At 41.5% G+C, this 27,500-nt stretch overlaps 1 protein-coding gene across 1 annotated transcript in view; it reads left to right on the top strand.

The window, feature by feature from the left end:
• The window catches only part of LOC138950072 (uncharacterized), a 97,202-nt gene that overhangs the window by 59,046 nt on the left and 10,656 nt on the right, over nt 1-27,500 (top strand). The window contains exons 11-13 of the mRNA XM_070321851.1: nt 11,755-11,993; nt 13,511-13,623; nt 20,389-20,426. Of these exons, the coding sequence (XP_070177952.1) occupies nt 11,755-11,993; nt 13,511-13,623; nt 20,389-20,426 (390 nt within the window). The remainder of the gene's footprint in view (nt 1-11,754; nt 11,994-13,510; nt 13,624-20,388; nt 20,427-27,500) is intronic.

Raw genomic sequence — 27,500 nt, 5'->3', positions numbered from 1 at the left:
CAGAACCTGAGCACCCTCAAAGTCGCATTCGTTAAGTGAATGACACTCGGCTGTGTGATCCCAGCCTTCCCATAGTAACCATAGCACTTCCACTCTGGGTAGGAGGCGACCGTAGCCTGAAAACCCCACATGACCCTGATGGGATTCGAACCCACGACCTCCCGGCCCGCAGCCCGATGCGCTAACCACTGCGCTACGGGGGCCGGTCTTTCAAGTGATTATGCACATGAGTTTTTCAATTTAACTTATGATCAATGATTTATGTCACAGGAGTCACGTAACCGCCAAAAGCGATCCGACAAAAACATAAGGTACCAATTAAACATTCGACAAACATTCAGAACGAGTAGAACGTGCTTGGAAAATGATCATTCAATTTGTGTGTGAGTTAAAGTGTGTGTATAGAGCCATTCCATAGAATGTGTTTTACACACAATTATGATGTTCTATTGAAATTTCTGAAAGCGATCAAATGTCCTATTGGTGCTGAAGTGCTCAAAGTGCTCAGGACATTTGTCCTCTAGGTATGAATTTGTAGGAACATCCCTGGAATCGCGTTTCGCAAGTGTATGAATGTTTTCAACCACCTGCACCTATAGCAGAATTATTATGGTCTTTATGTGCCACTCTGGTGATGTGGGTATCGGACATGGTCACTGTCTCTGAGTCTGCACATAACTTTTACCCGTCGCCGTCCCATCCTGTATTCTTTTTTTTTTTTTTTTTTTTTTTTTTTTTGAATTTGCCAAGCACATCATTGTGGGGCTTTTAATCAAAAACATTCAAGCATCCGTCTACAACATATCCTCATTTATCCTTCAACATTTACACAATACTGAAATATCTCAACGCTAATTCATATCCTAACATCACATTTAAATCAATAGGCCTACCATATCTATACTTACTGATACACATTTTTGAAATGAGCAAAATATGATTAATAATTTTGTTTATGGGGGTTTGCACTTCTGGAGAATAACCAAACAATACATCTTTTTCTGTTAATATAATATTTTCTCCCGTATTAACAAATATACATCTTCTAACATTTTCCCAAAACAATTTCATTTTGCTACATTTCCAAAAGAAGTGTTCAATATAATCTATTTCATTACAAAGACTACATAAACTATTTTCTTTTAACTTCATTTTATGCAATAAAATATTTGTGTGATAAATGTTATGTAAAATTTTCCATTGGAGTAACTTTAATCTTTCTTCGCTAGTACATGCACTTGCCAGGACCCAGTACTTTTCGTCAATGCAAATGTTATATTTGTGGGACCAACATTTTACAGCGCAGGGTTCACTGGCTTTGGCTTGCGTTAATATCGCACGGAATTTCTTCGGGGAAGGGTTATTTAGCATGCCCTGAAAACAGGTCGCAGGATGATCGTCTTCATTAACTGTGTTGTCCCGCAGTGCTCGCGCGCAGAGGGCCGTGTGCAAAGCGTTGTACTCAAACAGCCTTGTGGCACTATATCCGACAATGGCACAAATATGTTCAAATGACACAATATTTTCGTCTATCCATACATCACGTACACAATTCACACCGGCTTCAATCCATTTATCAAAACACAACACATTCTTTCTAAAAATAATATCTGCATTATTCCACAAACATTGATCAAAAATACTTTCTTTTTGAACAGGACATAAATATCTGTTCTCAATCCATACTTTTAAAACTTTTTGCCAAAATTTTGATTTAACTCTGGTCAGACCAATAAACTGTTTCGGTTTGGCAGTTGATTTAAAGCAACACAGCTGGCTTCCAAGAACCTCATAATAATGTCTTGGAATCAATTGCCAATTTGCAAAATCTGTTTGTTGTAACCTGGCTGCCCAACATAACAAAACGGATGTCTGCATACCATGCATATTTATCATGTTAATACCGCTTATTTCTATTTTATTACATACAACTGTTCGTTTCACCTTTTCAAAAACTTTACTATTTGAGTACTTCTGTTTCCACAAAAATTTAAAAACTCACTCACTCAATGCCTTTCACGCCTGTTTACGTAGTGCGTCTGCTGTAAAAAGGATAGTATTTAATCTATCAAGCACTTTTGTCGGTGCAGAGAGTGCCTGCAAAACATATACAAACTGGGATATCAAAAAAGTTTTAATTATACACAATTTACCACTAATGCTTAAATTCCGTTTTGACCACATTCCAACAATTCTTTCAATTCTATCAAACCGTACTGACCAATTCTCTTCAATGTCAGAAGCAGCGATATCGTTTCTAAATATTATACACAAAATTTTAAACTGTTTTTTCCATCTTATATTACATTATTGCTCAAGACTAGCTGTTCTTCATTGATCCTAGCCACATTGCCTAGAGTGTTTTATTTTCATTCAGATGTAAATTTGAAATGCATGAAAACTGTTTTACTATTAACAGTACTTGTTGGAGATCGTGTTTATCTTTAAGGAACATTGTTACGTCGTCTGCATACATTGCCAATTTTAAAATATATTCCAAATTGGTTTTTGAATGAAATGACGGGAATTTTAATCCTTTTATATTCGGGTCACTGCGTATCTTAATGGCTAAAAGTTCAAGGCCAAGGACAAAGGCCATCGGTGAAAAATTACATCCCTGACGAATTCCGGTTAATACGTCGAATTCCTCAGAGATCCATCCCATGTAATTGATGCAACTTGTGGTATTATTCGTTAACATTTTTACGGAATTCAAAAAGTTATCACCGAAACCAAACTTTCTAAATGACCAATACATATAATCTTTAGAAATTGAGTCAAAAGCACGTGAAAAGTCAAGGGCAAGTAAAATGCCTGGTTCATTTTTCTGATTCATAAGATCTGTTACGTCATCAATCAATCGAATAACATCGCTTGATTTTCTCCCTTTAATAAAACTGACTTGATCTTCTGAAATAATACCAGTAATGACAGATGCGAGTCGAAGTGCCAAACACTTTGCCCATATTTTATAGTTAGTATGTGTTAGCGAAATTGGTCTCCAATTGATTAGGCTGTCCCGTGGTAAATCTTTTCCTTTGTGGAGTGAGGAAATAACTGCTCTTTTTGTGTAGTCGACATCTCACCGACTTGAAAGGATGTTTGTAGAGAATTGAAAACCATCGTCTTTAGGCTCGGCCAAAAAAACTTCACGAAACTAGCTGTAAGCCCGTCCAAACCTGGTGATGATCCGTTCCTTAATAACTGTAATGCTCTGCCAATTTCCTCAATAGTAAATTCACGGTCCATGTCAACTTTCTGTTCTTGTGTTAACTGTGGAATATTTAATCCATCAACTTCACGTTCAGCTTTATTTTCGTCAAAATCAATATTTTTTCCAAATACATCGTGGTAAAATTTTGTTTGCTCTTTCATTATTTCTTCTTGTGATGTAATCATATTCCCGGAATCATCCATTAATTTGTCCATTATCTTAACGTTTGCTCTTACCTTTTCGAGATTCAAGAAGTAGCGAGTGTTTTTCTCACCCTGTTCAATAAATCTTTCTCGAGATCTTACTTGTGCACTCTTTGCTTCTTGAATAATGAATATTTCCAGTTTGTGCTTTACATTTTCTCTTTGTGTTTCAACAAATCCTGATTTTTTGTATCAACTGACAATTACTTATCTGTTTCGTTAAGTTGCTTTTGCAACATAGATGTATTATTAATGTTTTCCTTATGTTTATTTTTACTAAATCGTTTGCAGAATTCCCTTATCTGAATTTTACAGAAATCCCATTTGTCGTGGGGGTTGTCCTCGGAATGATCATTCATATATTGTTCCAAAAACACATTCATTTTGTCAACAAACTCAGAATCACGCAAAAGGCTGTCATTAAATTTCCAATACGAAGGACCTCTTACTATATGTGTTAAATTATAATACATAATTACCATTCTGTGGTCGGTTTGTGCAACTGATTGTATTTTACAATTATTAGAACGGTTCAATACGGCATCACATGCTAAAATATAATCGAGTCTCCTCGCAATAAAAGGTGTCTTGCGAGACCACGTAAACTCTTTATCTTCTGCATGAAACAAACGCCATACATCATTCAAACCTTGTTCATTCAATAAACTCTTAAAATTGTTTACGTCTATTTCACAATGTTTTCCTCCACTTATAATGTCCAAATTATTGTCCAGCACACAATTAAAATCTCCGCAAACTATTTTTTTAACATCGTTTTTTTTTCATTCATATAATTCATGAGAAACTTATAAAATGTTCTTCTTTCATTAACAGTTGTCGGACTGTAAACATTGATAATATACAGAATTTCATCATCCAAGTGAACCTTAAGTTCCTGTACTCTTTTAGATTTCTCAACACACGTAACATCATACGGAAAATTCTTTCGGACCAAAATCATTTGGCCCAGGCTGTGGTTCGTTGCAGATGAATAAAATAATTTCCCTCCCCATTCTCTTTCCCATTGATCAATATCTGCCTCTGTAACATACGTCTCTTGTAAACAAATTCTATCTAATTGTTGTTTTTTCAAATTGTAAAAAAATGCTTTCCGTTTTGCTCTATTTCGCAAACCGTGGATGTTTACTATAGAAATCGATAAGGCCGCCATGGCTGAAAATAACTTACATTATACTTGAATCGTGTATCGTGCTCGAAAGTCCGTGGGGCATAGCGTGGTCAGAGGCCGAACAGTTCTACATGATGCACGGGGCAGTGTCATCCCCACACACTATCAGCCGTGTTATGATCTCTATCAAGGTCAAGGCCAAGTGTGACGTCATGTGCGGTGTCTACCACTGTGTTGTCAAGGCGTGTTATTTTCGCTGAACTGTTTTCCATACCTGGGGACACGCGGTTTCTCTTACCAGGGGTCATGGACCTTGACCTCGGAAAAAGTAAGGTGGACTGGTGTGTACGCGGCCTGCTGGTGCGTGCGTCACATGTCGGGGGGTGTTGTAGGGATGTCAGGGGAATGGCGTCAGGTGCGCCGCTGGAGTTCTCTGTGGTGCTGTTGTGGTTGAGAGCTCCGTCGTTCTCGTCAGGGGACTTGTTGGATACTTGGGTAGTCCCCGCGGCTGGAACAGTACTGTGCAGTGTGGCCCCTTCTCCTTCATCCTCGCTGAGCGGTGTGCACGTGGGGTCCCATCCTGTATTCAAACCATGTGACCCAATGATCACAAGTCCATGCAGTACCTGCACGGTTGGCCTAGTGGTAAGGCGTCCGCCCCGTGATCGGGAGGTCGTGGGTTCAAACCCCGGCCGGGTCATACCCAAGACTTTAAAATTGGCAATCTAGTGGCTGCTCCGCCTGGCGTCTGGCATTATGGGGTTAGTGCTAGGACTGGTTTGTCCGGTGTCAGAATAATGTGACTGGGTGAGACATGAAGCCTGTGCTGCGACTTCTGTCTTGTGTGTGGCGCACGTTATATGTCAAAGCAGCACCGCCCTGATATGGCCCTTCGTGGTCGGCCGGGCGTTAAGCAAACAAACAAACAAGCAAAGTCCATGCAGTGCTCAACCAACTGCTCTATAACGGGGGTTAACACATCAAACAAAGTCTCTTTTCCTTAACCGCATGTATTCCGCTCATACAACCTCTGCACAATGTAAACGGTGTGAACATACAGAGCTAACCAAAAAGGATCGAGACTGAACCGTCCATATATTTGGAGAGGACTACCCAGCACCAGTAGACCAAGTAAACAAGGAAAAGAACCGACTGTAGTCCCCAAAATGAAATTAAAGGCAAACACTACTGGAGCACGTGCTTTTTAAAAACAAAACATCATGCACGGAAGCGTATTTCTCCCAGCATTTCACATTTTGAAGAAAAGAATTGTCTCTCTGGATAAAATGGTTTTACAAATCAGACCAGTGAGCTCGGTGTATTATAACATCTGAAAATACGGAATACGTTTTTAAGAATGCATAATTATTGATCGTTTTTGTATGGTTATCGCAAATCGTTTTACATGCCAAAGGTAATCGGGGAACCTGAAATCAAGTTAATAATAAATAAAAAGTCTGATGATAGGCAATTACATCTTTGACTCTTCCCCTAGCATTGGAGAAAGAAAAAGAGAAAACCTCAAATTTTCAAAAAGCTGACAAACAAACACACGTGGATGAAAAGAACACCAAATTCCGCGAACTAATAATTATATTTTCTTTCTTAATTAATTTTTTACCCTGATTCAACCATATATAAATGTGTGTGTGTCTGTGTGTGTGTGTGTGTGTCTGTGTGTGTGTGTGTGTGTGTGTGTGTGTGTGCGTGTGTGTGTGTGTGTCTCTGTGTGGGTGTGTCTGTGTGTGTGTGTGTGTGTGTGTGTGTGTGTGTGTGTGTGTTTTAGAGGTTTAGAGTTGTTAAAAACCCGTCTTGCGCAAAGCAAAGGTTTTTGTAGCGAATCGTTGTGGTTTAGTAAATATAGAGCCATGTTTGTCTGTATGAGAAGATTGGCGGCAAAAATAGACACACAACCTGACGGGCGCAGTGGCGCAGTGGTAAGACGTCGGCCTCCTAATCGGAAGGTCGTGAGTTCGAATCCCGGTCGCTGCCGCCTGGTGGGTTAAGAGTGGATATTTTTCCGATCTCCCAGGTCAACTTATGTTCAGATCTGCTAGTGACTTAACCCCCTTCGTGTGTACACGCAAGCACAAGATCAAGTGCGCACGGAAAATATCCTGTAATCCATGTCAGAGTTCGGTGGATTATAGAAACACGAAAATACCCAGCATGCTTCCTCCGAAAGCGGCGTATGGTTGCCTAAATGGCTGGGTAAAAACGGTCATACACGTACAAATCCACTCGTGTAAAAAACACGAGTGAACGTGGGAGTTTCTGCCCATGAACGCAGAGGAAGAAGACACACAACTTGACTAAGATTTCTCAGGTGTATTTTTGGAGCAAAAGGTTGAAAACTGTACACAGTTTTACGATCTGATTACCTCCATGCATTACTGAAGTCTTGTTTACCATCAACAAGTTTCAAGTCACACTGGGGTCAAGTCTGAGATTAAACATTATCTTTTGGATGCTTTTTTACATTAAGTCAAGTAATGACAACGGGTAAGCGGAATAACGCCGAATTGCAATTGTCGCCTAAGACCGAATTCCATCTGTCGCCTAACTTAGAATTTGTTCTTTAGCCAAATGTCGCCTAATGTCGAATTGCCAAATGGCGCCTAATACCGAATTCCCATTGTCGCCTAACATAGAATTCCAAATGTCGCATAATGTCGAATTGACAAATGACGCCTAACACCGAATTCTCATTGTCGCCTAACATAGAATTCCAAATGTCGCCTAATGTCGAATTGTCAAATGGCGCCTAACATAGAATGATAGAGAGAGAGAGAGAGAGAGAGAGAGAGAGAGAGAGAGAGAGAGAGAGAGAGAGAGAGAGAGAGAGAGAGAGAGAGAGAGAGAGAAAGAGAGAGAGAGAGAAAAAAACTGAGAGAGAGAGAAAAATTGAGAGAGAGAGAGAGAGAGAGAGAGAGAGAGATTTGACAGATACAAAGAGAAAGACAGATAGAGAAAGACCAAGAGAAAGAGAGAGATAGGAAGAGAGAGATAGGAAGAGAGAGAGAGGGGGGGGGGGGGTCCCGGACAGACAAGATAGTTAGACAGACAAAGAAAGCTCACTTAATGTCTTCCGCGTTTTCATGGGAAATAACGTGACAAACATATTGCCAAGAACAGAACGCAAAATAAAGAAAAGAACGCCAAGTTGAGCTCTATTCACAATTGAGAAAGGGCGTTGAGCTTCACGTAAAGTTCACGATAACAATGACGGACTTTGAAATAGGACTTATGAACGCCTGTCGTGAAGTCTTTGACTGTCCAAGCCATGGGTGTTGGTTTCACTATTCCCAAGCGCTTTTAAAGCGGGTGCGTAAAATTGGCCTATTGGGAGCATTCCATCGAAATAGTGACCTGAAGAGATTCATCCACCAGTTGATGACGTTAGCCCTTCTACCAGCCGAAAACGTCGAGGCAACGTTTGATGAACTGCGAAACCAACGACCTCGACTTGCGCCAGACACAGAACGGAAGCTGAGCGATTTCCTCAGGTACTATGAACGTTACTGGCTCCGGAAAATTACCCCGGCAAGACTCTCTGTATTTGGTCTTCCACAGCGAACCAATAATAGCGTAGAAAGTTTCCACGCCGTGCTGAAACGCAAGATGGGTCATCCTCATCCGAATTTCTTCGTCTGTTTGGACATTCTCAACAAATTGATAGAATGCAAACTGAATGACCTTTCCCTTCTGACAAACGGCGAGGAGATCGCAAGGAGGCGTTCGGTGTTGCAGATCACTAATGAGCGACGACTTGCAGTCCTTGGCGAACAACTCACAGGTCAACAAATCGCCCCGCTGGCCTTCGTCAAAAGAGCATGCGCGTTCATTAGGAGATATGCCGAGGATCATGTTGAGACATCAGAATCCCAAACTGACGAAGACGGCAACACTGATGGACCACGAGAAGGCAACCCAGATAGAGAGCCAGAAACGGACAAGGAAAATGTCAACCACCAGGATGACCAGGACGACACCACAGACCGCAGCAGCTCCCCCACAAGGGCACCCGACAACTCGTGCCCCGTTTGTCTCTTGAACCCCCGGAACGCAGTTTTCGTCCCTTGCGGACATGCCTTGTGTTACGACTGCGGGGTTCACGTTCAGGGCAACGTGGCACCCAACAACAGATGTCACCGCTGCCGCACCGATATAGCGAGTGTGGTCCAGGTGTTTGGAATGGCATAGAGCAGTTTTCGCCCCTTGCGGACATGCCTTGTGTTACGACTGTGGGGTTCACGTTCAGGGCAATGTGGCACCCAACAACAGGCAGGCTGTGTAATTGTACGTCATTTTACTCACTGCCTATAAGCATATTGCTTGTTTGTGTGTAACATCAGTCCGCTAAATGTATTTTATCCTGTGAAATTCTGAATAAAATCGTGTTTAAACCAAATATATTCAAATGCCAGCCTTTTGTAATGGAGTGAACAATTGGATTAAAAAAAGTTTAAAAAAAAAGTAATTCGGTGTTAGGCACCATTTGGCACTTCGATATTAGGCGACATTTGGCATTCTATGTTAGGCGACAATGGGAATTCGGTCTTATGCGACAATTGGCAATTCGACATTAGGCGACATTTGGCATTCTATGTTAGGCGACAATTGACATTTCGACATTAGGCGACATTTGACAATTCGTCATTAGGCGACAATGGAGCAATTCGACGTTAGGCGACAAGTGGAATTCGGTGTTACCCATGACAACAGTTACACTCACGTTTTAACAAGAGCGAAGAGCGAGGTTTGTCTCACCCGATGTATGTGTTGTGTGTGTGTGTGTGTGAAAAGCATTTCTCAAAAACTACTGGACGGATTGTTATGAAAATTGGTACAGTCATTTTTGAGAGCATTATTTTACTTGAAACATGTTTAGCCGATTTTTGATAGGGCTATTGATGACGTCATATTTTACCGTTTGCAAAAGTTGGGGAGGCATTCTCACCGCTACAGTTGTTCATGAATTTGTATTTTTGTTTGACATTTTCGTTATATGATTTTTGACTTGATCCGGATTATGGGATTGCATTTTAGCTGGGTACCTTACAAATTCGCTCATGAAAAATTCACTCAGAATTAGCAGATATTTTTGATTTCTAAAAAAACGATCTTTCAATCACAGAGGTGACATCATGGTATTTTGTATTGCCTCCTGTATCTGATAATACATAGTTTTGTTGTGTTTGATTTAAACATGAGATTGAAATGAAGAAAATCGTTAAATAGCTACTTTCTTTAGTGTTAGAAGGAGACACATACACTGATCTTTTCTCTGTTACTTATTATTTGCTGATTCCAAAAGTATATAGTTTATGGTGTTTGGCAATGAAACATTCCTTAGAATGTAGAATTTCCCTGAAATGAAGTATAATGCTTCCAGTCTGTATTGATTGTACACTCTGTTGGGTCTATCAAGATAAACGAACGCCATATCAAGTCTGGAACACGCAAATTACGTCATCTGAAATGGCGAGAGAATTATGGCATCACCTTGGATCTTTCCCCCAAACACAGTATAGATTTTACCTCCAGCTTATTTTTTTCTTCCCATCAATTTCGCCTCTCTCTCTCTCTCTCTCTCTCTCTCTCTCTCTCTCTCTCTCTCTCTCTCTCTCTCTCTCTCTCTCTCTCTCTCTCTCTCTCTCTCTCTCTCTCTCTCTCTCTCTCTCTTTTTTACATTTAGTCAAGGTTTGATTAAAAGTTTTAACGGAGAGGGGGGAATCGAGACGAGGGTCGTGGTGTATGTGTGTGTGTGTGTGTGTGTGTGTGTGTGTGTCTGTCTGTCTGTGTGTCTGTGTGTGCGTGTAGAGCGGTTCAGACTAAACTATTGGACCGATCTTTAAGAAATTTGACATGAGAGTTCCTAGGTATGATATCCTCAGACGTTTTTTTCATTTGTTTGATAAATGTCTTTGATGACGTCATATCCGGCTTTTCGTGAAAGTTGAGGCGGCACTGTCACGCTCTCATTTTTCAACCAAATTGGTTGAAATTTTGGACAAGTAATCTCCGACGAAGCGCGGACTTCGGTATTGCATTTCAGCTTGGTGGCTTAAAAATTAATTGATGACTTTTGTCATTAAAAATCTGAAAATTGTAAAAAAAAAAAATATATATAAAACGATCCCAATTTACGTTCATCTTATTTTTCATCATTTTCTGATTCCAAAAACATATAAATATGTTATATTTGGATTAAAAACAAGCTCTGAAAATTAAAAATATAAAAATTATGATCAAAATTAAATTTTCGAAATCAATTTAAAAACACTTTCATCTTATTCCTTGTCGGTTCCTGATTCCAAAAACATATAGATATGATATGTTTGGATTAAAAACACGCTCAGAAAGTTAAAACAAAGAGAGGTACAGAAAAGCGTGCTATCCTTCTCAGCGCAACTACTACCCCGCTCTTCTTGTCAATTTCACTGCCTTTGCCATGATCGGCCCGTGGACTGACGATGCTACGAGTATTGCTGCGTTGCATTGCGTTCAGTTTCATTCTGTGAGTTCGACAGCTGCTTGACTAAATGGTGTATTTTCGCCTTACGCGACTTATTCTCTTTTGTCTGTGTCTCTTTCTCACAAAGTTAGAGAGAACCTGGGTATTTCAGTGTAATCGCTTGACTGAATGGTTAATCACGCCTCAGTGTTCGTGTTATTGCTTACATTTAGACATTTAGACAAGAGATGCGCCTTTCTTTTTTGTGCATAACGATATAAAAATCTCATTTGATCAAATTTAAACTGCCTTCTGCCAATCCCCGCAGATTTCCACACTTGTATGACCTCCAGACATGACTCTAATTGGATTGAGAAATGTCACGGGTTTTTTGGGGTTCAATTACGTTTGGGTACTAAAAAAGGAAAAATACATAATTCCCATCTCCAATACGAGGATACGTTAGCATTCTAAATGAATACGACATGTGCAAAATGTGTGCATCATAGCGTCTTTGAAAGAGCAGCGTATACATTCATTCTATGTATTTTGTCTGCGTTTGGTGTGTATCTTTGCGTCCACTTAGAATATCCACATATCAAGAGAGTTCTGTTTTATCTATAGTTAAACGCTCCACAAACTGACCTTCCTGTTTTTTGTAATACCTGTGTTATTATCAAGAACACCCGAAAGTGAACCAGTTCGTTTGATGTTTGTTTGTGAAGAATAGCACGAGGCTGTATCTGTTTAGGTGGTTGAGGAAAAGCCGACGCAGTTGACACTCATGGAGAACGCTTGGAGAGACGACCTCACTCTGATGATCGAAGCGCTGAGTTATCAGGATGGCGACTGCTACATCCCTTACACCAAGGACACGGAGTTCAAAGTAAAGGCGGCAGCACTGGAAGCAGCACGGCGATGGAGTCTATCTGAGAACGTTGCCTGTGTGTTTGATGACTCCTGCAACACAACCATGAAAGCGCACATGAGGTATCAAATGTTTCTATACTGAACAACAACGTAATCATAGGCCATCAACTTTGTTCCAGAAAGTGTTATGTACCATATACTAGTGAACTCTCTGACAGTGGCATTGTTCAAGATCGATTTTCTTATGAAAGCAAGCACATGCAGTTTGTATCAGAACACGATTGGGAGTTTTCATTTGTTGGTATGTTTGTTTAAAAACCCTAGACAATCAAGAATACAAGAATGGGTGTAACTGTGTCTGTCTATTTGGGGTCCCTATACCTCAGAAATGGCAAGAGGCAAAAACCGATTACTGTGCAAGCACACTGCCTAGGACCCACGGATGTCCACCTGGGTTTTAGTTTCTTGATTCTTTGTTTCCTCTTTCAGATAATAAACAGTCCCATTATTACATACAACGTATATAGTGTAAGGCCATTACACCGCCTGATGTTCGTCTGTAGCAAGCCCATATTGCTAGAGACAATATATATTCTCCATTGCTCTTATTCAGAGAATAGAATGATACAGTAAAATGAATCCAGAACGAGCGTAAAGACAATTGCAGAATCCAAGGCAGGTATACCTCTTGCTTAATTATCAATGGAAGGGAGGCAACTCTTACCATGCTAGCATGCCTTGTCATTTTTAAAGTGTGTAAAGTGATGAAGGTAAACTTGAAGCTCAACGATCTTGAACCTTCCCAAGTGAAAGAGGTAACTCATGTCATATGAAACAAGTAAGAAGGCACTATGACACCAGCATGTGAATTCTTGAATGTGTAACCGTTCCCAACTGTCAAAAATGAAGACATGAGGAAACAAGATGAATCATCTAAGAATCAAAATTCTAGTAATTTCAAAGGTGGGGAGGTACAGAATATGCAGGACTTTTTCTGGCATTACCTCATGTTGATATTTTCACCTTAACATTGTCTCAAAACCTGCTAGCATGATCAACATATTATTTGTTGTGTGATTTAAACCGTTACACAGACAAAATGAGGCGAGGACATACAAGTTATCATATAAGGATGATGGCTCATGAGAAGTGATACTGCTTACCATATTAACCGTGTTAGCAGGATTTTAATTCATGCTGACCCTGTACGAGGGTAGGACATGTCCAACAGTTCTTCTGGTAACATAAAGACATGTTAACATCTTAAAATGTTTGGTATGCCAATACGTAAGGGAGATAAGTAATCCCCTCCCCAAAAAGTTTGTTCTGGAGTTTTTCTAGCAATGTTCTTGTACGCGTCATAGTAAGATAAATTTGGAAACATCAGTTGATTGGAAATAACTGCTTTAGCGAACTGCTACACCCGGAAAAGCCAGGTCATCACTGCTAGTATAAATCAGATTATATTCTATGTCATGTGATGTGTCTGTTGATATATTGCTTAAAAGTTGACTAACACACACCTGTCTGTCTGTCTGTCTGCCTGTCTGTCTGTCTGTCTGTCTGTGTGCCTGTGTGCCTGTGTGTGTGTGTGTGTGTGTGTGTGTGTGTGTGTGTGTGTTTGTGTGAGTTTACAGCAAGCTTGAGGCCCCCGTTGAAAGTGGACTGATGCGGCTGACATTGCAATATGGGGGGGAACATGAAGCCCTACCACCAAAGAGGATTTTGCTAGACACCACTGATATTCCAGGTATACAATAGACAATTTGTTGATTTCTGTAGTGTTGCTACAATCATGATTACTCCACATGAACGATGTATTTGACTTTGGAAGCTGAAGTATAAAATAAGAGACCATTTTAAAGGCCCATTCCGCTCTCCATAACCATCATTTTCTGATCACTGAGCCCACCAAGCCTTTACATACATAACACAAATACTTTCATTTCAACACTTACAGTTATAGGACGTCTTGTCTGCTTTCGATGAGAACGAACCGGTATTATTAGAAGCCTCGATAGCCAGGCATAGGTATAAACATACGTATGGATATCTACGCACGCGCGTACGCACACTGTCACACACAGATACAACGACGCACGCACTAACACACACATACACAAGATAACAGTGACAATGTACTCACCAGTACCAGAAACACGAACAATAAACACGGACCGGTTTCGACGATTGTCTTCGTCAGCAAATACAATACTAACACAATAGACTAAACGGAGTTAGTTAGCTATTGCTTTTCGGGTCCAGGACTAAACGGAGAGACGACAGAAAGAAACAAGTCGCGTAAGGCAAAATTATTACATTTAGTCAAGCTGTGGAACTCACAGAATGAAACTAAACGCACTGCATTTTTTGCACAGTGACCGTAGTCCGCCGCTCGTGCAAAAGGCAGTGAAATTTAAGGCACAGTGCAGCTCACAGCCTTCGTTTTGCGTTTTTGTTGCAGCTGAGTGCATTTACAGTTCAAAAATCCTCCTATGGTAGTAAAACAAACCCAAACCTACCCAACGACGACATCTGTGAAGCTCGACAGTTTCTTGTTCACGCGAGTGCATAAATTAACCTAGTTATTACGTGGTGTTACGTGAGTGATTCCGGCCTCCATTTTGTTTTACACAAACTCATGATGACGTCTGACATAGTTTGCTAGTGACTGTCTTTTTGTGCATGATGTGGTGATCTACCTGATCTAAATTTAGATCCAAAAATAGGTCAAGACCAGCCGGGTCCGAGTACGAAATTAATTCGTAAAAAAATCGCAGTTCTTGACTTTTTGGGTGCAAGTCAATGAAACTTGGTAGTTCTTCTAACGGATAGCTGCCTGAGGTATGACTAAAAGCCCCAGGGGCTCCGTGCACCTGGATTTGACAAGTTCAGTACCTTTAACGATCCTGTTTAGCGCGGTAGTGGAAAACATAGCATAGCACACTTTTCTGTACCTCTCTTTGTTTTAACTTTCTGAGCGTGTTTTTAATCCAAACATATCATATCTATATGTTTTTGGAATCAGGAACCGACAAGGAATAAGATGAAATTGTTTGTAAATAAATTTCGGAAATTTTATTTTAATCATAATTTTTATATTTTTAATTTTCAGAGCTTGATTTTAATCCGAATATAACATATTTATATGTTTTTGGAATCAGAAAATAATGAAGAATAAGATGAACGTAATTTTGGATTATTTTATAAAAATATAATTTTAATTACAATTTTCAGATTTTTAATGACAAAAGGCATCAATTAATTTTTAAGCCTTCAAGCTGAAATGCAATACCGAAGTCCGGCCTTCGTCGAAGATTGCTTGGCCAAAATTTCAATAAATTTTATTGAAAAATGAGGGTGCACTGTGTTCCATTACAGGTACTGTCTGCTGCAGACTGGCTCCAGCTAAAAATAACTGGCAAGAACCACTCCCCAGGAGCCTATTTACCCTTTCCTCCCCCATTTCCCTCCAACCCCTTCCACCCACAGTGGCGCCTGAAATAGGGCCAGACCACTCTTCTTTGTCTGCAGCTAGCGTGCGTGGCCCTCTCTGTTAGCTGTGTTGATAAGGATGCCGCGAGCAGAGCAGTGGTTCAGAGTGCGGGATAATTGGTGACCCTCCCTGCCTTTCGGAACTGATGTTTTTAGTGTGTTTTGCCGGGCATCTCTCAATAGTTGTATTTATTGCAATGCATGCCACAATTCACAAGACAGAAGAAAGGATAAATGAGAGAATTAGAAAAAGTGTGTTCCCCCCCCCCCTCCCCCCCCCCCCCCCAAGTATATAATTATGCGACTCTTTGCACTCTGAAAAAAATGTGCATGCTGCATTTAAAGAAAAACCCTGAAACAACGTAGTAAACAAAACATCCTAAATGTGCCACAATAAAAGAACACAAAATAATGAAAGATAAAGACCAAGGTAATCCCCAAGTACATAATACATATATACAACACTTTACGAAATATATACAAACAGTAGAGTATATACAGTCGTATATTTACATACATATTATGCCAAGGACTACTAGTAGAAGTCATTGATGGTGCGCATGTAAAATTTGTTTTGCGTTTATATAAGTATATAATTCAAAATAGTGTAGATAATGTCAGTAACATATAAGAAAGAAAAAAGATCTTACGGTAATACATGTTCATGTTCATGTTACAGTGTTAGCTGCATGTGAATAAAACAAAAAAGCTTACCTCACGGCCCTCCTATACAAGTCTCACAAACTTGTATCTATAATATACCACAGGAGAAAAAAAAACGTAGCTCGCGCGCGCTCACCCAAATCCGCGCGAAGTGCCACATGATATTAGCCCCCGACAACACATAGGCGGATAATACATGTATGTCAATAGTATGAAACAAAACATGCCACAATTTTCAAGACAGAAGAAAGGGTAAATGAGAGAATTAGAAAAAGTGTTTGCTCCCCAAGTATATAATTATGCCACTCTTTACACTCTGAAAAACATGTGCATGTTGCATTTAAAGAAACAGGAACGGCACAGTATGTAAGACGGCAGAAGACAACACAGTAAACAAAACATCCTAAATGTGCCACAATAAAAGAACACTAATTAATGAAAGAAAAAGACCAAGTTAATCCCCAAGTACATATACACACACACACACACACACACACACACACACACACACACACACACACACACACTATGTACATTTTGTATATATATGTATATATATACAACACTTTACAAAATGTATAAAAACAGCAGAGTATATATACATTTTCGTATTTTCATACAATTATTATAGGCATGCATTTCGTGGTGCGCATGTAAAATTTGTTTTGCGTTTATATAATTATATAATTCAAAATAATGTAAATAATGTCAGTAACATAATATAAAGAAAAAAGATCTCACGGCAATACATGTTCATGCAAATTGTTAGCTGCATGTGAATAAAACAAAAAGCCAACCTGGCGTAGTTCTTCAGTCGTCGATGCAGCTATCCATATCGGTACCCATCCATATCCCAGAACAGCACACCAGTTGTTTAACACAGTTGACTCTGGTTTTCACTTTTGTTCTCACAAACTTGTATATACCACAGGAAACAAAACTCGTCGATCCGAAAAAACAGAAAAGATTAAATGCACTAGAGTCGAGTGCCTGTTCCAATTCCAAACCGTGCCTGCACTGTTGAGGCGCGTGAATTAACGAAACAAAACTGCTCCAAAGTCAAACACAAAAACATCCACGCACTTATTCTCACTCTTATGACACAGTTTAGACTAAGTACTTACTGACGGCAACATCAGAATCACAGTCGGTCGTTGGTATAAACATTGAGCGTGGTTACAAAATGGTATACAATGCTCACGTTCTGCTTATTGGAAGTAGAAGAAAGAACGACCGGCCGGTACAGTCGACAGAAGAATTACTTCAAAATCAAACAAACCGATTCTCCGCGGACCTCTAGTTTGCACATACACAAAGCCTGAATATCAGAGTAACAATATACACAAGATGACGGTAATCCAACATTCAAGTCACGCAAACCAGTCCATTTCATACCAAGAAACACGTATTTTTTCACACTGGCCCACACAGCTGTACAGTTCCAGAGTACGAAATACAAGCCTTTGTGCAGCTAGCATTTCCGCGCGAAACGGGAAAGAGGTCACCGCGAGCGCAGGGTCGGCTATAATTGGCCTGCCTGCTCAAAGCTGCCTGCTGCTGAGATAGCAAAATCGCCACAGCATTGAAACACAGTGGGTGTGACAGTGCCGCCTCAACTTTTACAAAAAGCCGGATATGACGTCATCAAAGACATTTATCGAAAAAAGGAAAACAATTTCCGGGGATATCATACCCAGGAACTCTCATGTAAAATTTCATAAAGATCGGTCCAGTAGTTTACTCTGAATCGCTCTACACACAAACACGCACAGACAGACAGACAGACAGACACACACACACACGCACACACACACACACACACACACACACACACACACACACACACACACACATATGACACACACACACATACACCACGACCCTCGTCTCGATTCCCCCTCTATGTTTAAACATTTAGTCAAAACTTGACTAAATGTAAAAACAAGTAATTAGCAAATCCTCTAGATCATCGGTGGCCTGAACAAAGAAGTTGCAGCTAGGTTCAGGGCAATACATAGACAGGAAAGCTTTCGTGCAAATGACAAGTTCGGAGATGTAATTTGGAACACATTTTGGAGAAACGGAAAATGTCGGACCATTTTAACTCGAAACTTTGTAGAATGGTTGTGGACGAACTGAAGTTCATGCACAACAGCTATATGAAAATATTTACTTAACTCAAATGACTGGACACATTAATCCCTTCGTTGTAAAGTTACACTTGCGCAATGTCGCGCAAAATGTATCAATGACAAAAACGCATTCATCCATGGGAAATGTCCTGATCCTGCGATTAATTGCTGTAGTCAAGTCACTGATTGTCTAGTTGTGATTATGGTTTTCTATGTCATTTGAATTACTCTAAAGGTAACAATTTGTGACCCTCCACCACGAAAAGAGTCGCATGTCACCTCGCGCGGTTCTGCGCTAGGCAATATAAGACCGGGGAGTGTCTGGTAAAAGTGTGAGGGTCACCTTAGTCACAGGCTTATAACTCAAACAGTTTTCGCTCTTTTCTAAAACGGTTTTCACCACGGGATAGAGCATAAAAATTTCTTTAGGAAAATGTAAACATATGACAATCATGCAAAGGTGACATGCGACTCATTCCGTGGTGGAGGGTCACAAATGGAGATCTAAATTAGGTTAGTTTGGCTACCGCTCAATTTCAAACCTCGTACTGTTGAGTCGATCCCCGACTTTGGCAACTTATTTTAAAATTGTACAAAAAGCAGACACTTTAAAATGTAACACTGCCACTTTGTGGAAGGGTTATGCATTGGCTGAAGTTTATGTCCCCAAAATATGAAGTGATTCAGATGTAGAAGTTATTAGCATTTTTGAAGGTTGCATTGTTTTGGGCTCACCCTGTATGTAGGCTTAAGATTCTCAAAGTTTCAAAGCAATCAAGACATTACTTAAATACAGCGCCTTTTATGATGTTTTGAGCCCCTGTCTTATTGTGCCCCCGTCTCTTTGGGCCCCAGTCTCATTGGGCCCCTGTCTCTTTGGGCCCCTGTCTCTTTGGGTCCCCGTCTCGTTGGGCCCCCAAGTCTAGATATTATGACCTTTCAGGGTCAATGTCATTTAAAGGTCAAAGGGGGATTTAGGCATTGCCGGCCTTCTTGTGAGTATTACCAGTCCGTCGAAAGCTGACGAATTGAAAGAATCTAAAGTAATGAGCTGCGTCTACATCCCATTAATGGATTGCGTAAATGTGTGTAGATGGCTGTTTGTCTTTCAGTTACCATGTAGAAACGTTTCTCAAGCTAAGAAACGTTTGTGAACCTGGCAGAATCATACACAACTGAAAACACTTCCACTGTACATGTGAAAAAAGAACATGTGCCAAAGTCCCAAGTAAATATATTCTTAGAGCGGCACAGGCTAGATCCCCGATCGTGCATTAGTACCGGCGCCCAGACTGCCTGCTTGAAACTGTCTAACCAGATCTAACCAGCATCCTGTCACGTTAAATTAACGTGGAGGGGTTGTACCTTTGATTTGCATTGCTGAAATACAGAATATACCGTTCAGGCTTGTTTATTATGCTGGGGGCTCAACGAGACGGTGGCCCAATGACACGTTTTCTTATTACTACAAAAAAGTGTGGGGGCCCAATGAGATGGGGGCCCAATGAGACGGGGGCCCAAAGAGCAATCCCCGCCTTTTATCACGATAACACTCAACATTGACGCAAAAACCTTCCTACACCTGAAGGAATGGCATACAACAAGATATAAGAAAGACTGCGAAACACAATAACCAGGTTTAGTTAGAAACATAGTTTGACTTTCTCCTGGAATGTCAAAATGTGCAAATTTTTACTATCCTTATTTTTGATTGATTTACAATTGTTACCTTGCGTTTTTGTAAGTTCTATTTTTGGGATACAACGCTTAGTGTTTGTGAAATATCAAAACAAACTTACTTAAATGTCATAAGAAGCCCGATGTTTAAACTTCCTTCTAAATGGTACTGCTCCAGATTGTGTTTTCTAAAACGTTCTCGGGGAAATTTGACATTCTACATAAAAAGAAACATGGCATGACGAACACAACTTCTAAAACGCAAGGTTTCCTGCCTCTCTTATGTGATTAAGTCAAAAAGCCTTTTACCTGTTTTTTTCCCCCGTCTAAACATCATGTGATAATTCACTCAGTTATACTTAATTTGATGCATGCGGTTTAACTACTACAACATGATGCATGACTGCACCTCTATATTGTGCACTGTATCAGAATAGTTGTCAACTCAGCACCTGTAATGCTCAGTGTGTGTGTGTGTGTGTGGGTGTGTGTGTGTGTGTGTGTGTGTGTGTGTGTGTGTGTGTGTGTGTGTGTGTGTGTGTTTTCAGAAAAGCTGCAAGAAGCCTACCTCAAAAAAGTCGAAGAGGTAAGTAATACATCATTTTAATACAATACTTTTAAAACTCACACAAGTTTATGCCCCTTATGTGGTTTCATGCCATGCATAAGCACGCCTTATATTTGGAGTTCACATCTAATTCCGTAATCTTTTTCCCGACTGTGCTTAAAAGAATAGTCATAGTATCCTTACATATTTACAAAAACTTAACTCTGTTCGGGTCCTATGAAACTAGCATATTTTGTGACGTGGTAGTCTGACATTTGTTTACTTTAAGTAAATAATGTTTAGTGTTAGGTTGATCTGTTGGCCATCTGGCTATCAGAGCACACACACACACACACACACACACACACACACACACACACACACACACACACACACACACACACACACACCCATACACACACGCACAAATTCACACAAACACAAACACACACATGCACACACACACACACACACACACACACACACACACACACACACTGTGAAGGAAATCACGAATAACACTGTAACAGGCAAAGTTTGACAGTGATATCCTCCACGCTTTTAGAGCGCTAACCAGAGATATAGCGTGACATAGCAAAGTGTGTTGCACGCACTGTGAGTTCAGCTCACTGACCGGGAATAGTTGAGGTTGTAAATCGCAACTAGGGTAGTGTTACACTTTACCACTGTCCTTGGACGTTGAGAGGTCGTCCAAGTAATCGGCCGGGAGGAAGGAAGCCCGGATAGATGCGACAGGAAAGCACTTAACAGTGCATCGTATAACCGGTCTGAGAGGGAGATAGCGACCAGATGACAAGGGTGACGGATCTGAGAAGCCGCCGAAGTATCATAACTCTAGACCAGCATAGCTGAAATTCGACGGGATTTCGCGAAGTTATTGCAAGGTTATGGTTGTCCGTATAGTTGGACCATAGAGGTCACAGGACGAAAAGAACTGAGTAGACCGAGGTCGCCAGTGGAAGGAATTAGTATTCAGATACATTTCCTAGTGAACGGCCATAGACGCTGTGTAATTCTGTGTATGAACAGAGTTAAACTATGTATATAAGATCTTAAGTACATAAGATATAATGAGTGTTTAGTGGGCAGAGCAGACGGTGATTTGAGTCTGCCGGAATATGAACTGTAACTGTTTTTTCTGACTACACACGAGCCGTGAGTCGATACCAGTAACGTAGATATCGTGTGCCTGTGATTTCACGGACTGTTTGTGTATTTCTCTACATAAGTAAAGGGTAGAGGGTTTTGTTAGTAAAATTGTGCACGGGATTGTAATCTCGCTTTGTTTTTGCATCCAAACCTGTGAGTATCTGATTTTTGAATACCTAACATTTATGTTCATGATTGTGTGTATTTGTGTGTATGTCTGCCATACCTGTATAATACAGTGGAGGGAACCTACATTTGGAGTTGTGTTTGTTCCTGTATGATAGCGTACTAGCGCATTTGCATTCATTCACAATGGTGACCCCGACAGCTGAGCGCAACAGATAACACGTTCGATAGCCTAGCAGAACTAGTGATCCAGGAACAGATGCTGTCTAGTGTAGCGAAAGAGCTAGCCGTATGCTTACGCGAGAGGAACCCAAAGAAGCTAACATAACTTATTGAGTTAGCAGAGAAATATCGCGTGGCACATCCGTCCAATATACTAGCAGGCAAAGGTGACAACGTAGCTGCATTCAGCGCATCTCAGAACAGAGGAGGTCATACGAACAGAGGCAGTCAGAGGGGTGGCAAAGGCGGTTCTCATTCCAGACAGACAAATCGAGAGGACTATCAAGCGGAGATAGACAAGACCAAGAAAGACGCTCACATCACATGTTACAAGTGTGGAATAGTAGGCCACGTCGCAAGAGGATGTAGGTCAGGCTTACAGAGGGGCAAACCAACACTGCTTTGCGCAGGATGGAACAGGAGTACACCTGCAGCCAAAACCGTAGAATTCCAGGACGGTGACCTAGAATATTCCAAAGGAATTGTCAACGGCATCCCAGTCACGGTGGTGATCGATTTAGGTGCAGTGACAGCAGGAGTGAGAAGATCGCTGGTTCGCCCAGAGCAGTACACCGGACAGAGCAAGACGACAATCTCCTTCGGGGGAAACAGGGAAACCTTCCCACTAGCAGTCGTCCCGGTGGAAACAAGTACTTACACCGGAAACATTTGCTGTTGTGTGATTGACTCACCAGTGATAGTCTTACTACTAGGAAACCTCGAGAGGATTCATCCTGCACCAGGAGTATTTGGAAAAGTGGTGGCCGACGAACCAGAAACAGCAGGAGTAGAACAGCTTTCCACAGCCGCTGCAACTACTCGAGCGCAGTCGACACTGGACAAGAAAGAAACGAAACCACTCAGAGCTCCAGCAACAAAACTTTCAGTGGACGGAGATGAGTTGAAGAGACTTCAAGGGACAGATCCAAAACTAGCTGCCTAGTTCTAGTTTGCTTCCAGCGGGGAATTAAAGAGACAAGGGAAAATAGTTTCCACTTCGTGATAGAGAACAGCGTTCTCTAAATAGACTTTGTTACCCCGACCGAGACATATCACCAGATTGTAGTCCCGGAACCACTCGTCGAATCAGTGCTATTTTCCGCCCATGACACTTTAATCTCGGGACACTGTAGCAAGCACAAGACAACGGATAGAATACGAGCGCGATTTTTCTGGTCAGGAATATCTACAGCTGTCGCAGAGTATTGTAGATCCTGTGATATTTGCCAGAGGACTCAAGCCAAGGGAAAGACCAGAGATATTCCCTTAGATAACATGCCAAGGATAGAGACACCATTCAAGCGAGTAGCTATCGACCTCGTTGGCCCCTTGTCTCCTCCCACAGAGGAGAAGCACACGCACATCCTGACAGTCATCGATGTGGCGACTAGATTTCCGGAAGCAATACCACTGAAGAAGATAGACTCTGTTACAGTGGCCGAAGCACTGTTTTCTGTCTTTGCCAGGATGGGGATTCCCGATGAAATCCAGTCAGACAATGGATCCCAGTTCACCTCAGACATGATGCGAGAGTTCCGGAAGTTACTCTCCATAAAAGGTGTATTTTCGTCGCCTTACCATGCGCAGTCCAATGGTATCGTGGAGCGTCTGCACGGCACCCTGAAGCCCATGCTGAAGAAGGTCATCTCGACTCAACCAAGGCTGTGGCACAGGTATCTGCCGGCACTACTCTTCGCCATCAGAGAACTGCCCAACGCGAGTACAGGATTTTCCCCACTCCAACTGCTCTTCGGAAGGCAGCCGAAAGGACCCATCGACTTACTCGCCAACGCCTGGACTGGCAGAGAAAGTGCCCAGGAGGCCAAGACGACCTACCAATACGTCATTGACTTGAAGACCATGATCTACGACGCCTTGAAGGTGGCACACGACGCAGTGGACAATGCCAGAGCGATTCAGAAGCATCACCACGACAAGAAATCCACAAGGAGGAAGTTCGCAGTCGGAGACCAAGTTCTGCTACTTCCTTCGACTACAGCAAACAAGCTCCATATGCAGTGGAAAGGCCCTTACAAAGTTGTGGAAGTTTTCAACAATGACTACAGAATTGACATGTTGACCACGCAGAAGGTATACCATGCCAACATGCTCAAGCTCTACGTAGAAAGAGGCAACAGCACCGCAAGAATGACAACAGAGAAGAAGAAGAAGTGCCAGACAACGATGTCAAACCAGATGCTAGTACCGAAGGCGATACCCTACGACCAGATCGTAGGAAACAACGTGTGTCCCCAGGGCACCAAGCCAACAGCGGTAGCAGTATTGCTAGAAGAAGAGGACGGAACACCATTCAACCTTGAGACTGTGGAACTGCCACAGGATGAGGCAACTTCCAGCTGGAAGGAGGCCCACATCGATGAAGAGTTGGACCCTGATCAAGTCCAGGAGGTTGAAGCAGCGTTCCGTGAGTTCAAGCAATGTTTAAGAGCATCACCAGGAGCATCAAGAGGCACAGTAAGTCCATTCAATCCGGGTGACGACAGACGTATCTACACGGACGAAACAGTACCCACTGCCATTCGCAGCACGGGAAGACATCATCCAGGAGGTGAAGGACCTACGAGAGTTAGGGATCAATATTTGGATTACAAACAAGCTCTGAAAATTATGATTAAAATTAATTTTCCAAAATCGATTTAAATACAATTTCATCTTATTCCTTGTCGGTTCCTGATTCCAAAAACATATGGATATGATATGTTTGGATTAAAAACAAACTCAGTAAGCTAAAACGAATAGAGATACAGAAAAGCGTGTTATCCTGCTAAGCGCGACCACGACCGCACTATTCTGGCTTGTCGATTTCACTGCCTTTGCGCTTGGATGACGAAACTACGAGTATGCGGACTTGGTGAAAAAAGCAGTGCGTTCAGTTTCATTCTATGAGTTTGACAGCTTGACTAAATGTTGTTATTTCGCCTTACGCGACTTGTTTTCAATTCATTAATCCGTGTTGTAGGGTTACATCAGCAAGAGAGTGGCTCGGCGTTCCTGAACATAAATAATCGACATGGAATTCCGGTGTGTTTCTGTGCTGATTTTCCAATATCGACATGAACACGGCCTGGTCAGTTTGAGTGAAGCGTCGTAAACAAGCAGATTTAAGCCTAAAGGGGGATACTTCTGCAGCAAAATGAACAAAAAACAGATACTTATCAGTAAGATTGAAAAATGACAAAACTCTCGAAAAACAATCGGACACACACTGCTTTCGCACTTCAGTAGGACAATATCAAACGTGGTGACACCTACAGGGTTTGCAGAGAGTGAAATAGATTTGATGGCAGAAATGCGTGTTGGTGAGAGATTGAGAAGCATATCATAAAACTGCACATAACTATGGATGAAAGACTGAACAAAAATCTTGACGCTTTGAGTGGTACCACTGGACAATTAAAAACTGAAAAGTCCGAGCAACTACAAAAAAATAGCAGGCAAGCTTTCAAACTTGAAAACAATGAAACAAGAAGCGAGTAGAGACAAAGAAAAACAAGTCGCGTAAGGCAAAAATACAACATTTAGTCAAGTAGCTGTCGAACTCACAGAATGAAACTGAACGCAACGCAACGCAGCAAGACCGTATACTCGTAGCATCGTCACTCCACCGCCCGTGGCAAAGGCAGTGCCCGTGGAATTGACAAGAAGAGCGGGGTATTCGTTGCGCTGAGAAGGATAGCACGCTTTTCTGTACCTCTCTTCGTTTTAACTTTCTGAGCGTGTTTTTAATCCAAACATATCATATCTATATGTTTTTGGAATCAGGAACCGACAAGGAATAAGATGAAAATGTTTTTAAATTGATTTCGAAAAAAAAATGTTGATAATAATTTTTATATATTTAATTTTCAGAGCTTGGTTTTAATCCAAATATAACATATTTATATGTTTTTGGAATCAGCAAATGATGGAGAATAAGATAAACGTAAATTTGGATCGTTTTATAAATTTTTATTTTTTTTTACAATTTTCAGATTTTTAATGACCAAAATCATTAATTAATTTTTAAGCCACCAAGCTGAAATGCAATACCGAAGTCCGGGCTTTGTCGAATATTACTTGACCAAAATTTCAACCAATTTGGTTGAAAAATGAGGGCGTGACAGTGCCGCCTCAACTTTCACGAAAAGCCGGATATGACGCCATCAAAGACATTTATCAAAAAAATGAAAAAAACGTTCGGGGATTTCATACCCAGGAACTCTCATGTCAAATTTCATAAAGATCGGTCCAGTAGTTTAGTCTGAATCGCTCTACACACACACACACACACACACACACACACACACACACACACATACACACACACACTCGCACTCACGCACGACCCTCGTCTCGATTCCCCCCTCGATGTTAAAACATTTAGTCATAACTTGACTAAATGTAAAAACGCACCTTAGATGAAGTTGGGTACTTTGAAAATCATGCGTACGAAAGAACACACAACAACGAACAATGTGCACGTCACAACATCAAAGTGCTGTTCTTAGAGGGGCCAACGGATAATGCGGGATCAGTAGTAACGATCTTTAAGATTTGCATCAACAGTTTTACTTGAACAAAATATGACTGTTGACCGCATAGATGCCGTGCATTGTGTCGGCAGGAAGCAACGAGGGGAAACGCGACACAACATAGTTTAGTTGATATCAAGGAAGAACAAACAAGAGGTAACACGCAACAGAAATAAGTTGAATAATGTCACACACACATGGCATAGCGAGTTTGAATAGAATAACACTTCTTCTTGTCGATCGCCTTCACACTTGGAGTCCAGCTCTGGTAATGAAGCTGGTGGTCTTATGTAGAGCCTCCACAGGTCCATGCAGCTTCTCATGGAGGGTCGCCGGCCTGATCCAGATCTCTCTCCTCAGGGCCTAGAGATTCGTGCAGTCCTGCAGGATGTGGGCTGCATCCTGCTCTGCGTCTCCACAGGGACACATGGGGGAGGGCACGGCTCGCAGTTTTTTGTGCAGGTGTTGTTGCATTCTGTTGTGCCCTGTTCTCAGGCGGAAACTGGTAGTTGTCGTGCGTCGGGGGAGTCTTATATCCCGGTCACACAGAGACGCCGCTTCTACTCCGTTGTAAAATTGTCGGAGAGCGTTGCCAATCGTGGGCCAAACGTGGGAGGATCTCCATGAGCGTGGTTTAGTCGGGGTGGGATCTGCTAGGTCGCGAAGCTGCACGCTCTCCATGCGCATAATCTGAACTGCACAAAACAAACGTAGTCGGGTCTGGGAGCAGAACAGTCGTGATGTTGATTTTGGTATGGCCCCCGTCACACAGCTCTACGTTTTTACGACGACTATGGCATGCCGATCACTCCGAACTGAAAAAAAGTTATCAAGTCGGGGCTCGCCGTCAAAAACCAACACATGGCAAATAAAAAAACTACAAGACACTAAAATCAATAGCTTGCATGCCTGCTTTCTGTGCACAACGGTGTTTTTTTCTCTGTCTCTTGCTTAGTTATCACGTAACGGACAGTGATTCTTGGATGGAAAATGCATACAAGAAAAGCTAACTCAGCGCAGAAAGCAACCCTCGGGTGGGAATCTACGCGAAAGAGTAACAGCT

This window comes from Littorina saxatilis, linkage group LG16, assembly GCF_037325665.1.
Source record: "Littorina saxatilis isolate snail1 linkage group LG16, US_GU_Lsax_2.0, whole genome shotgun sequence".
NCBI classification, from domain to species: Eukaryota; Metazoa; Mollusca; class Gastropoda; order Littorinimorpha; family Littorinidae; genus Littorina; species Littorina saxatilis.
This window is presented reverse-complemented; position numbering and strand designations above follow the sequence as displayed.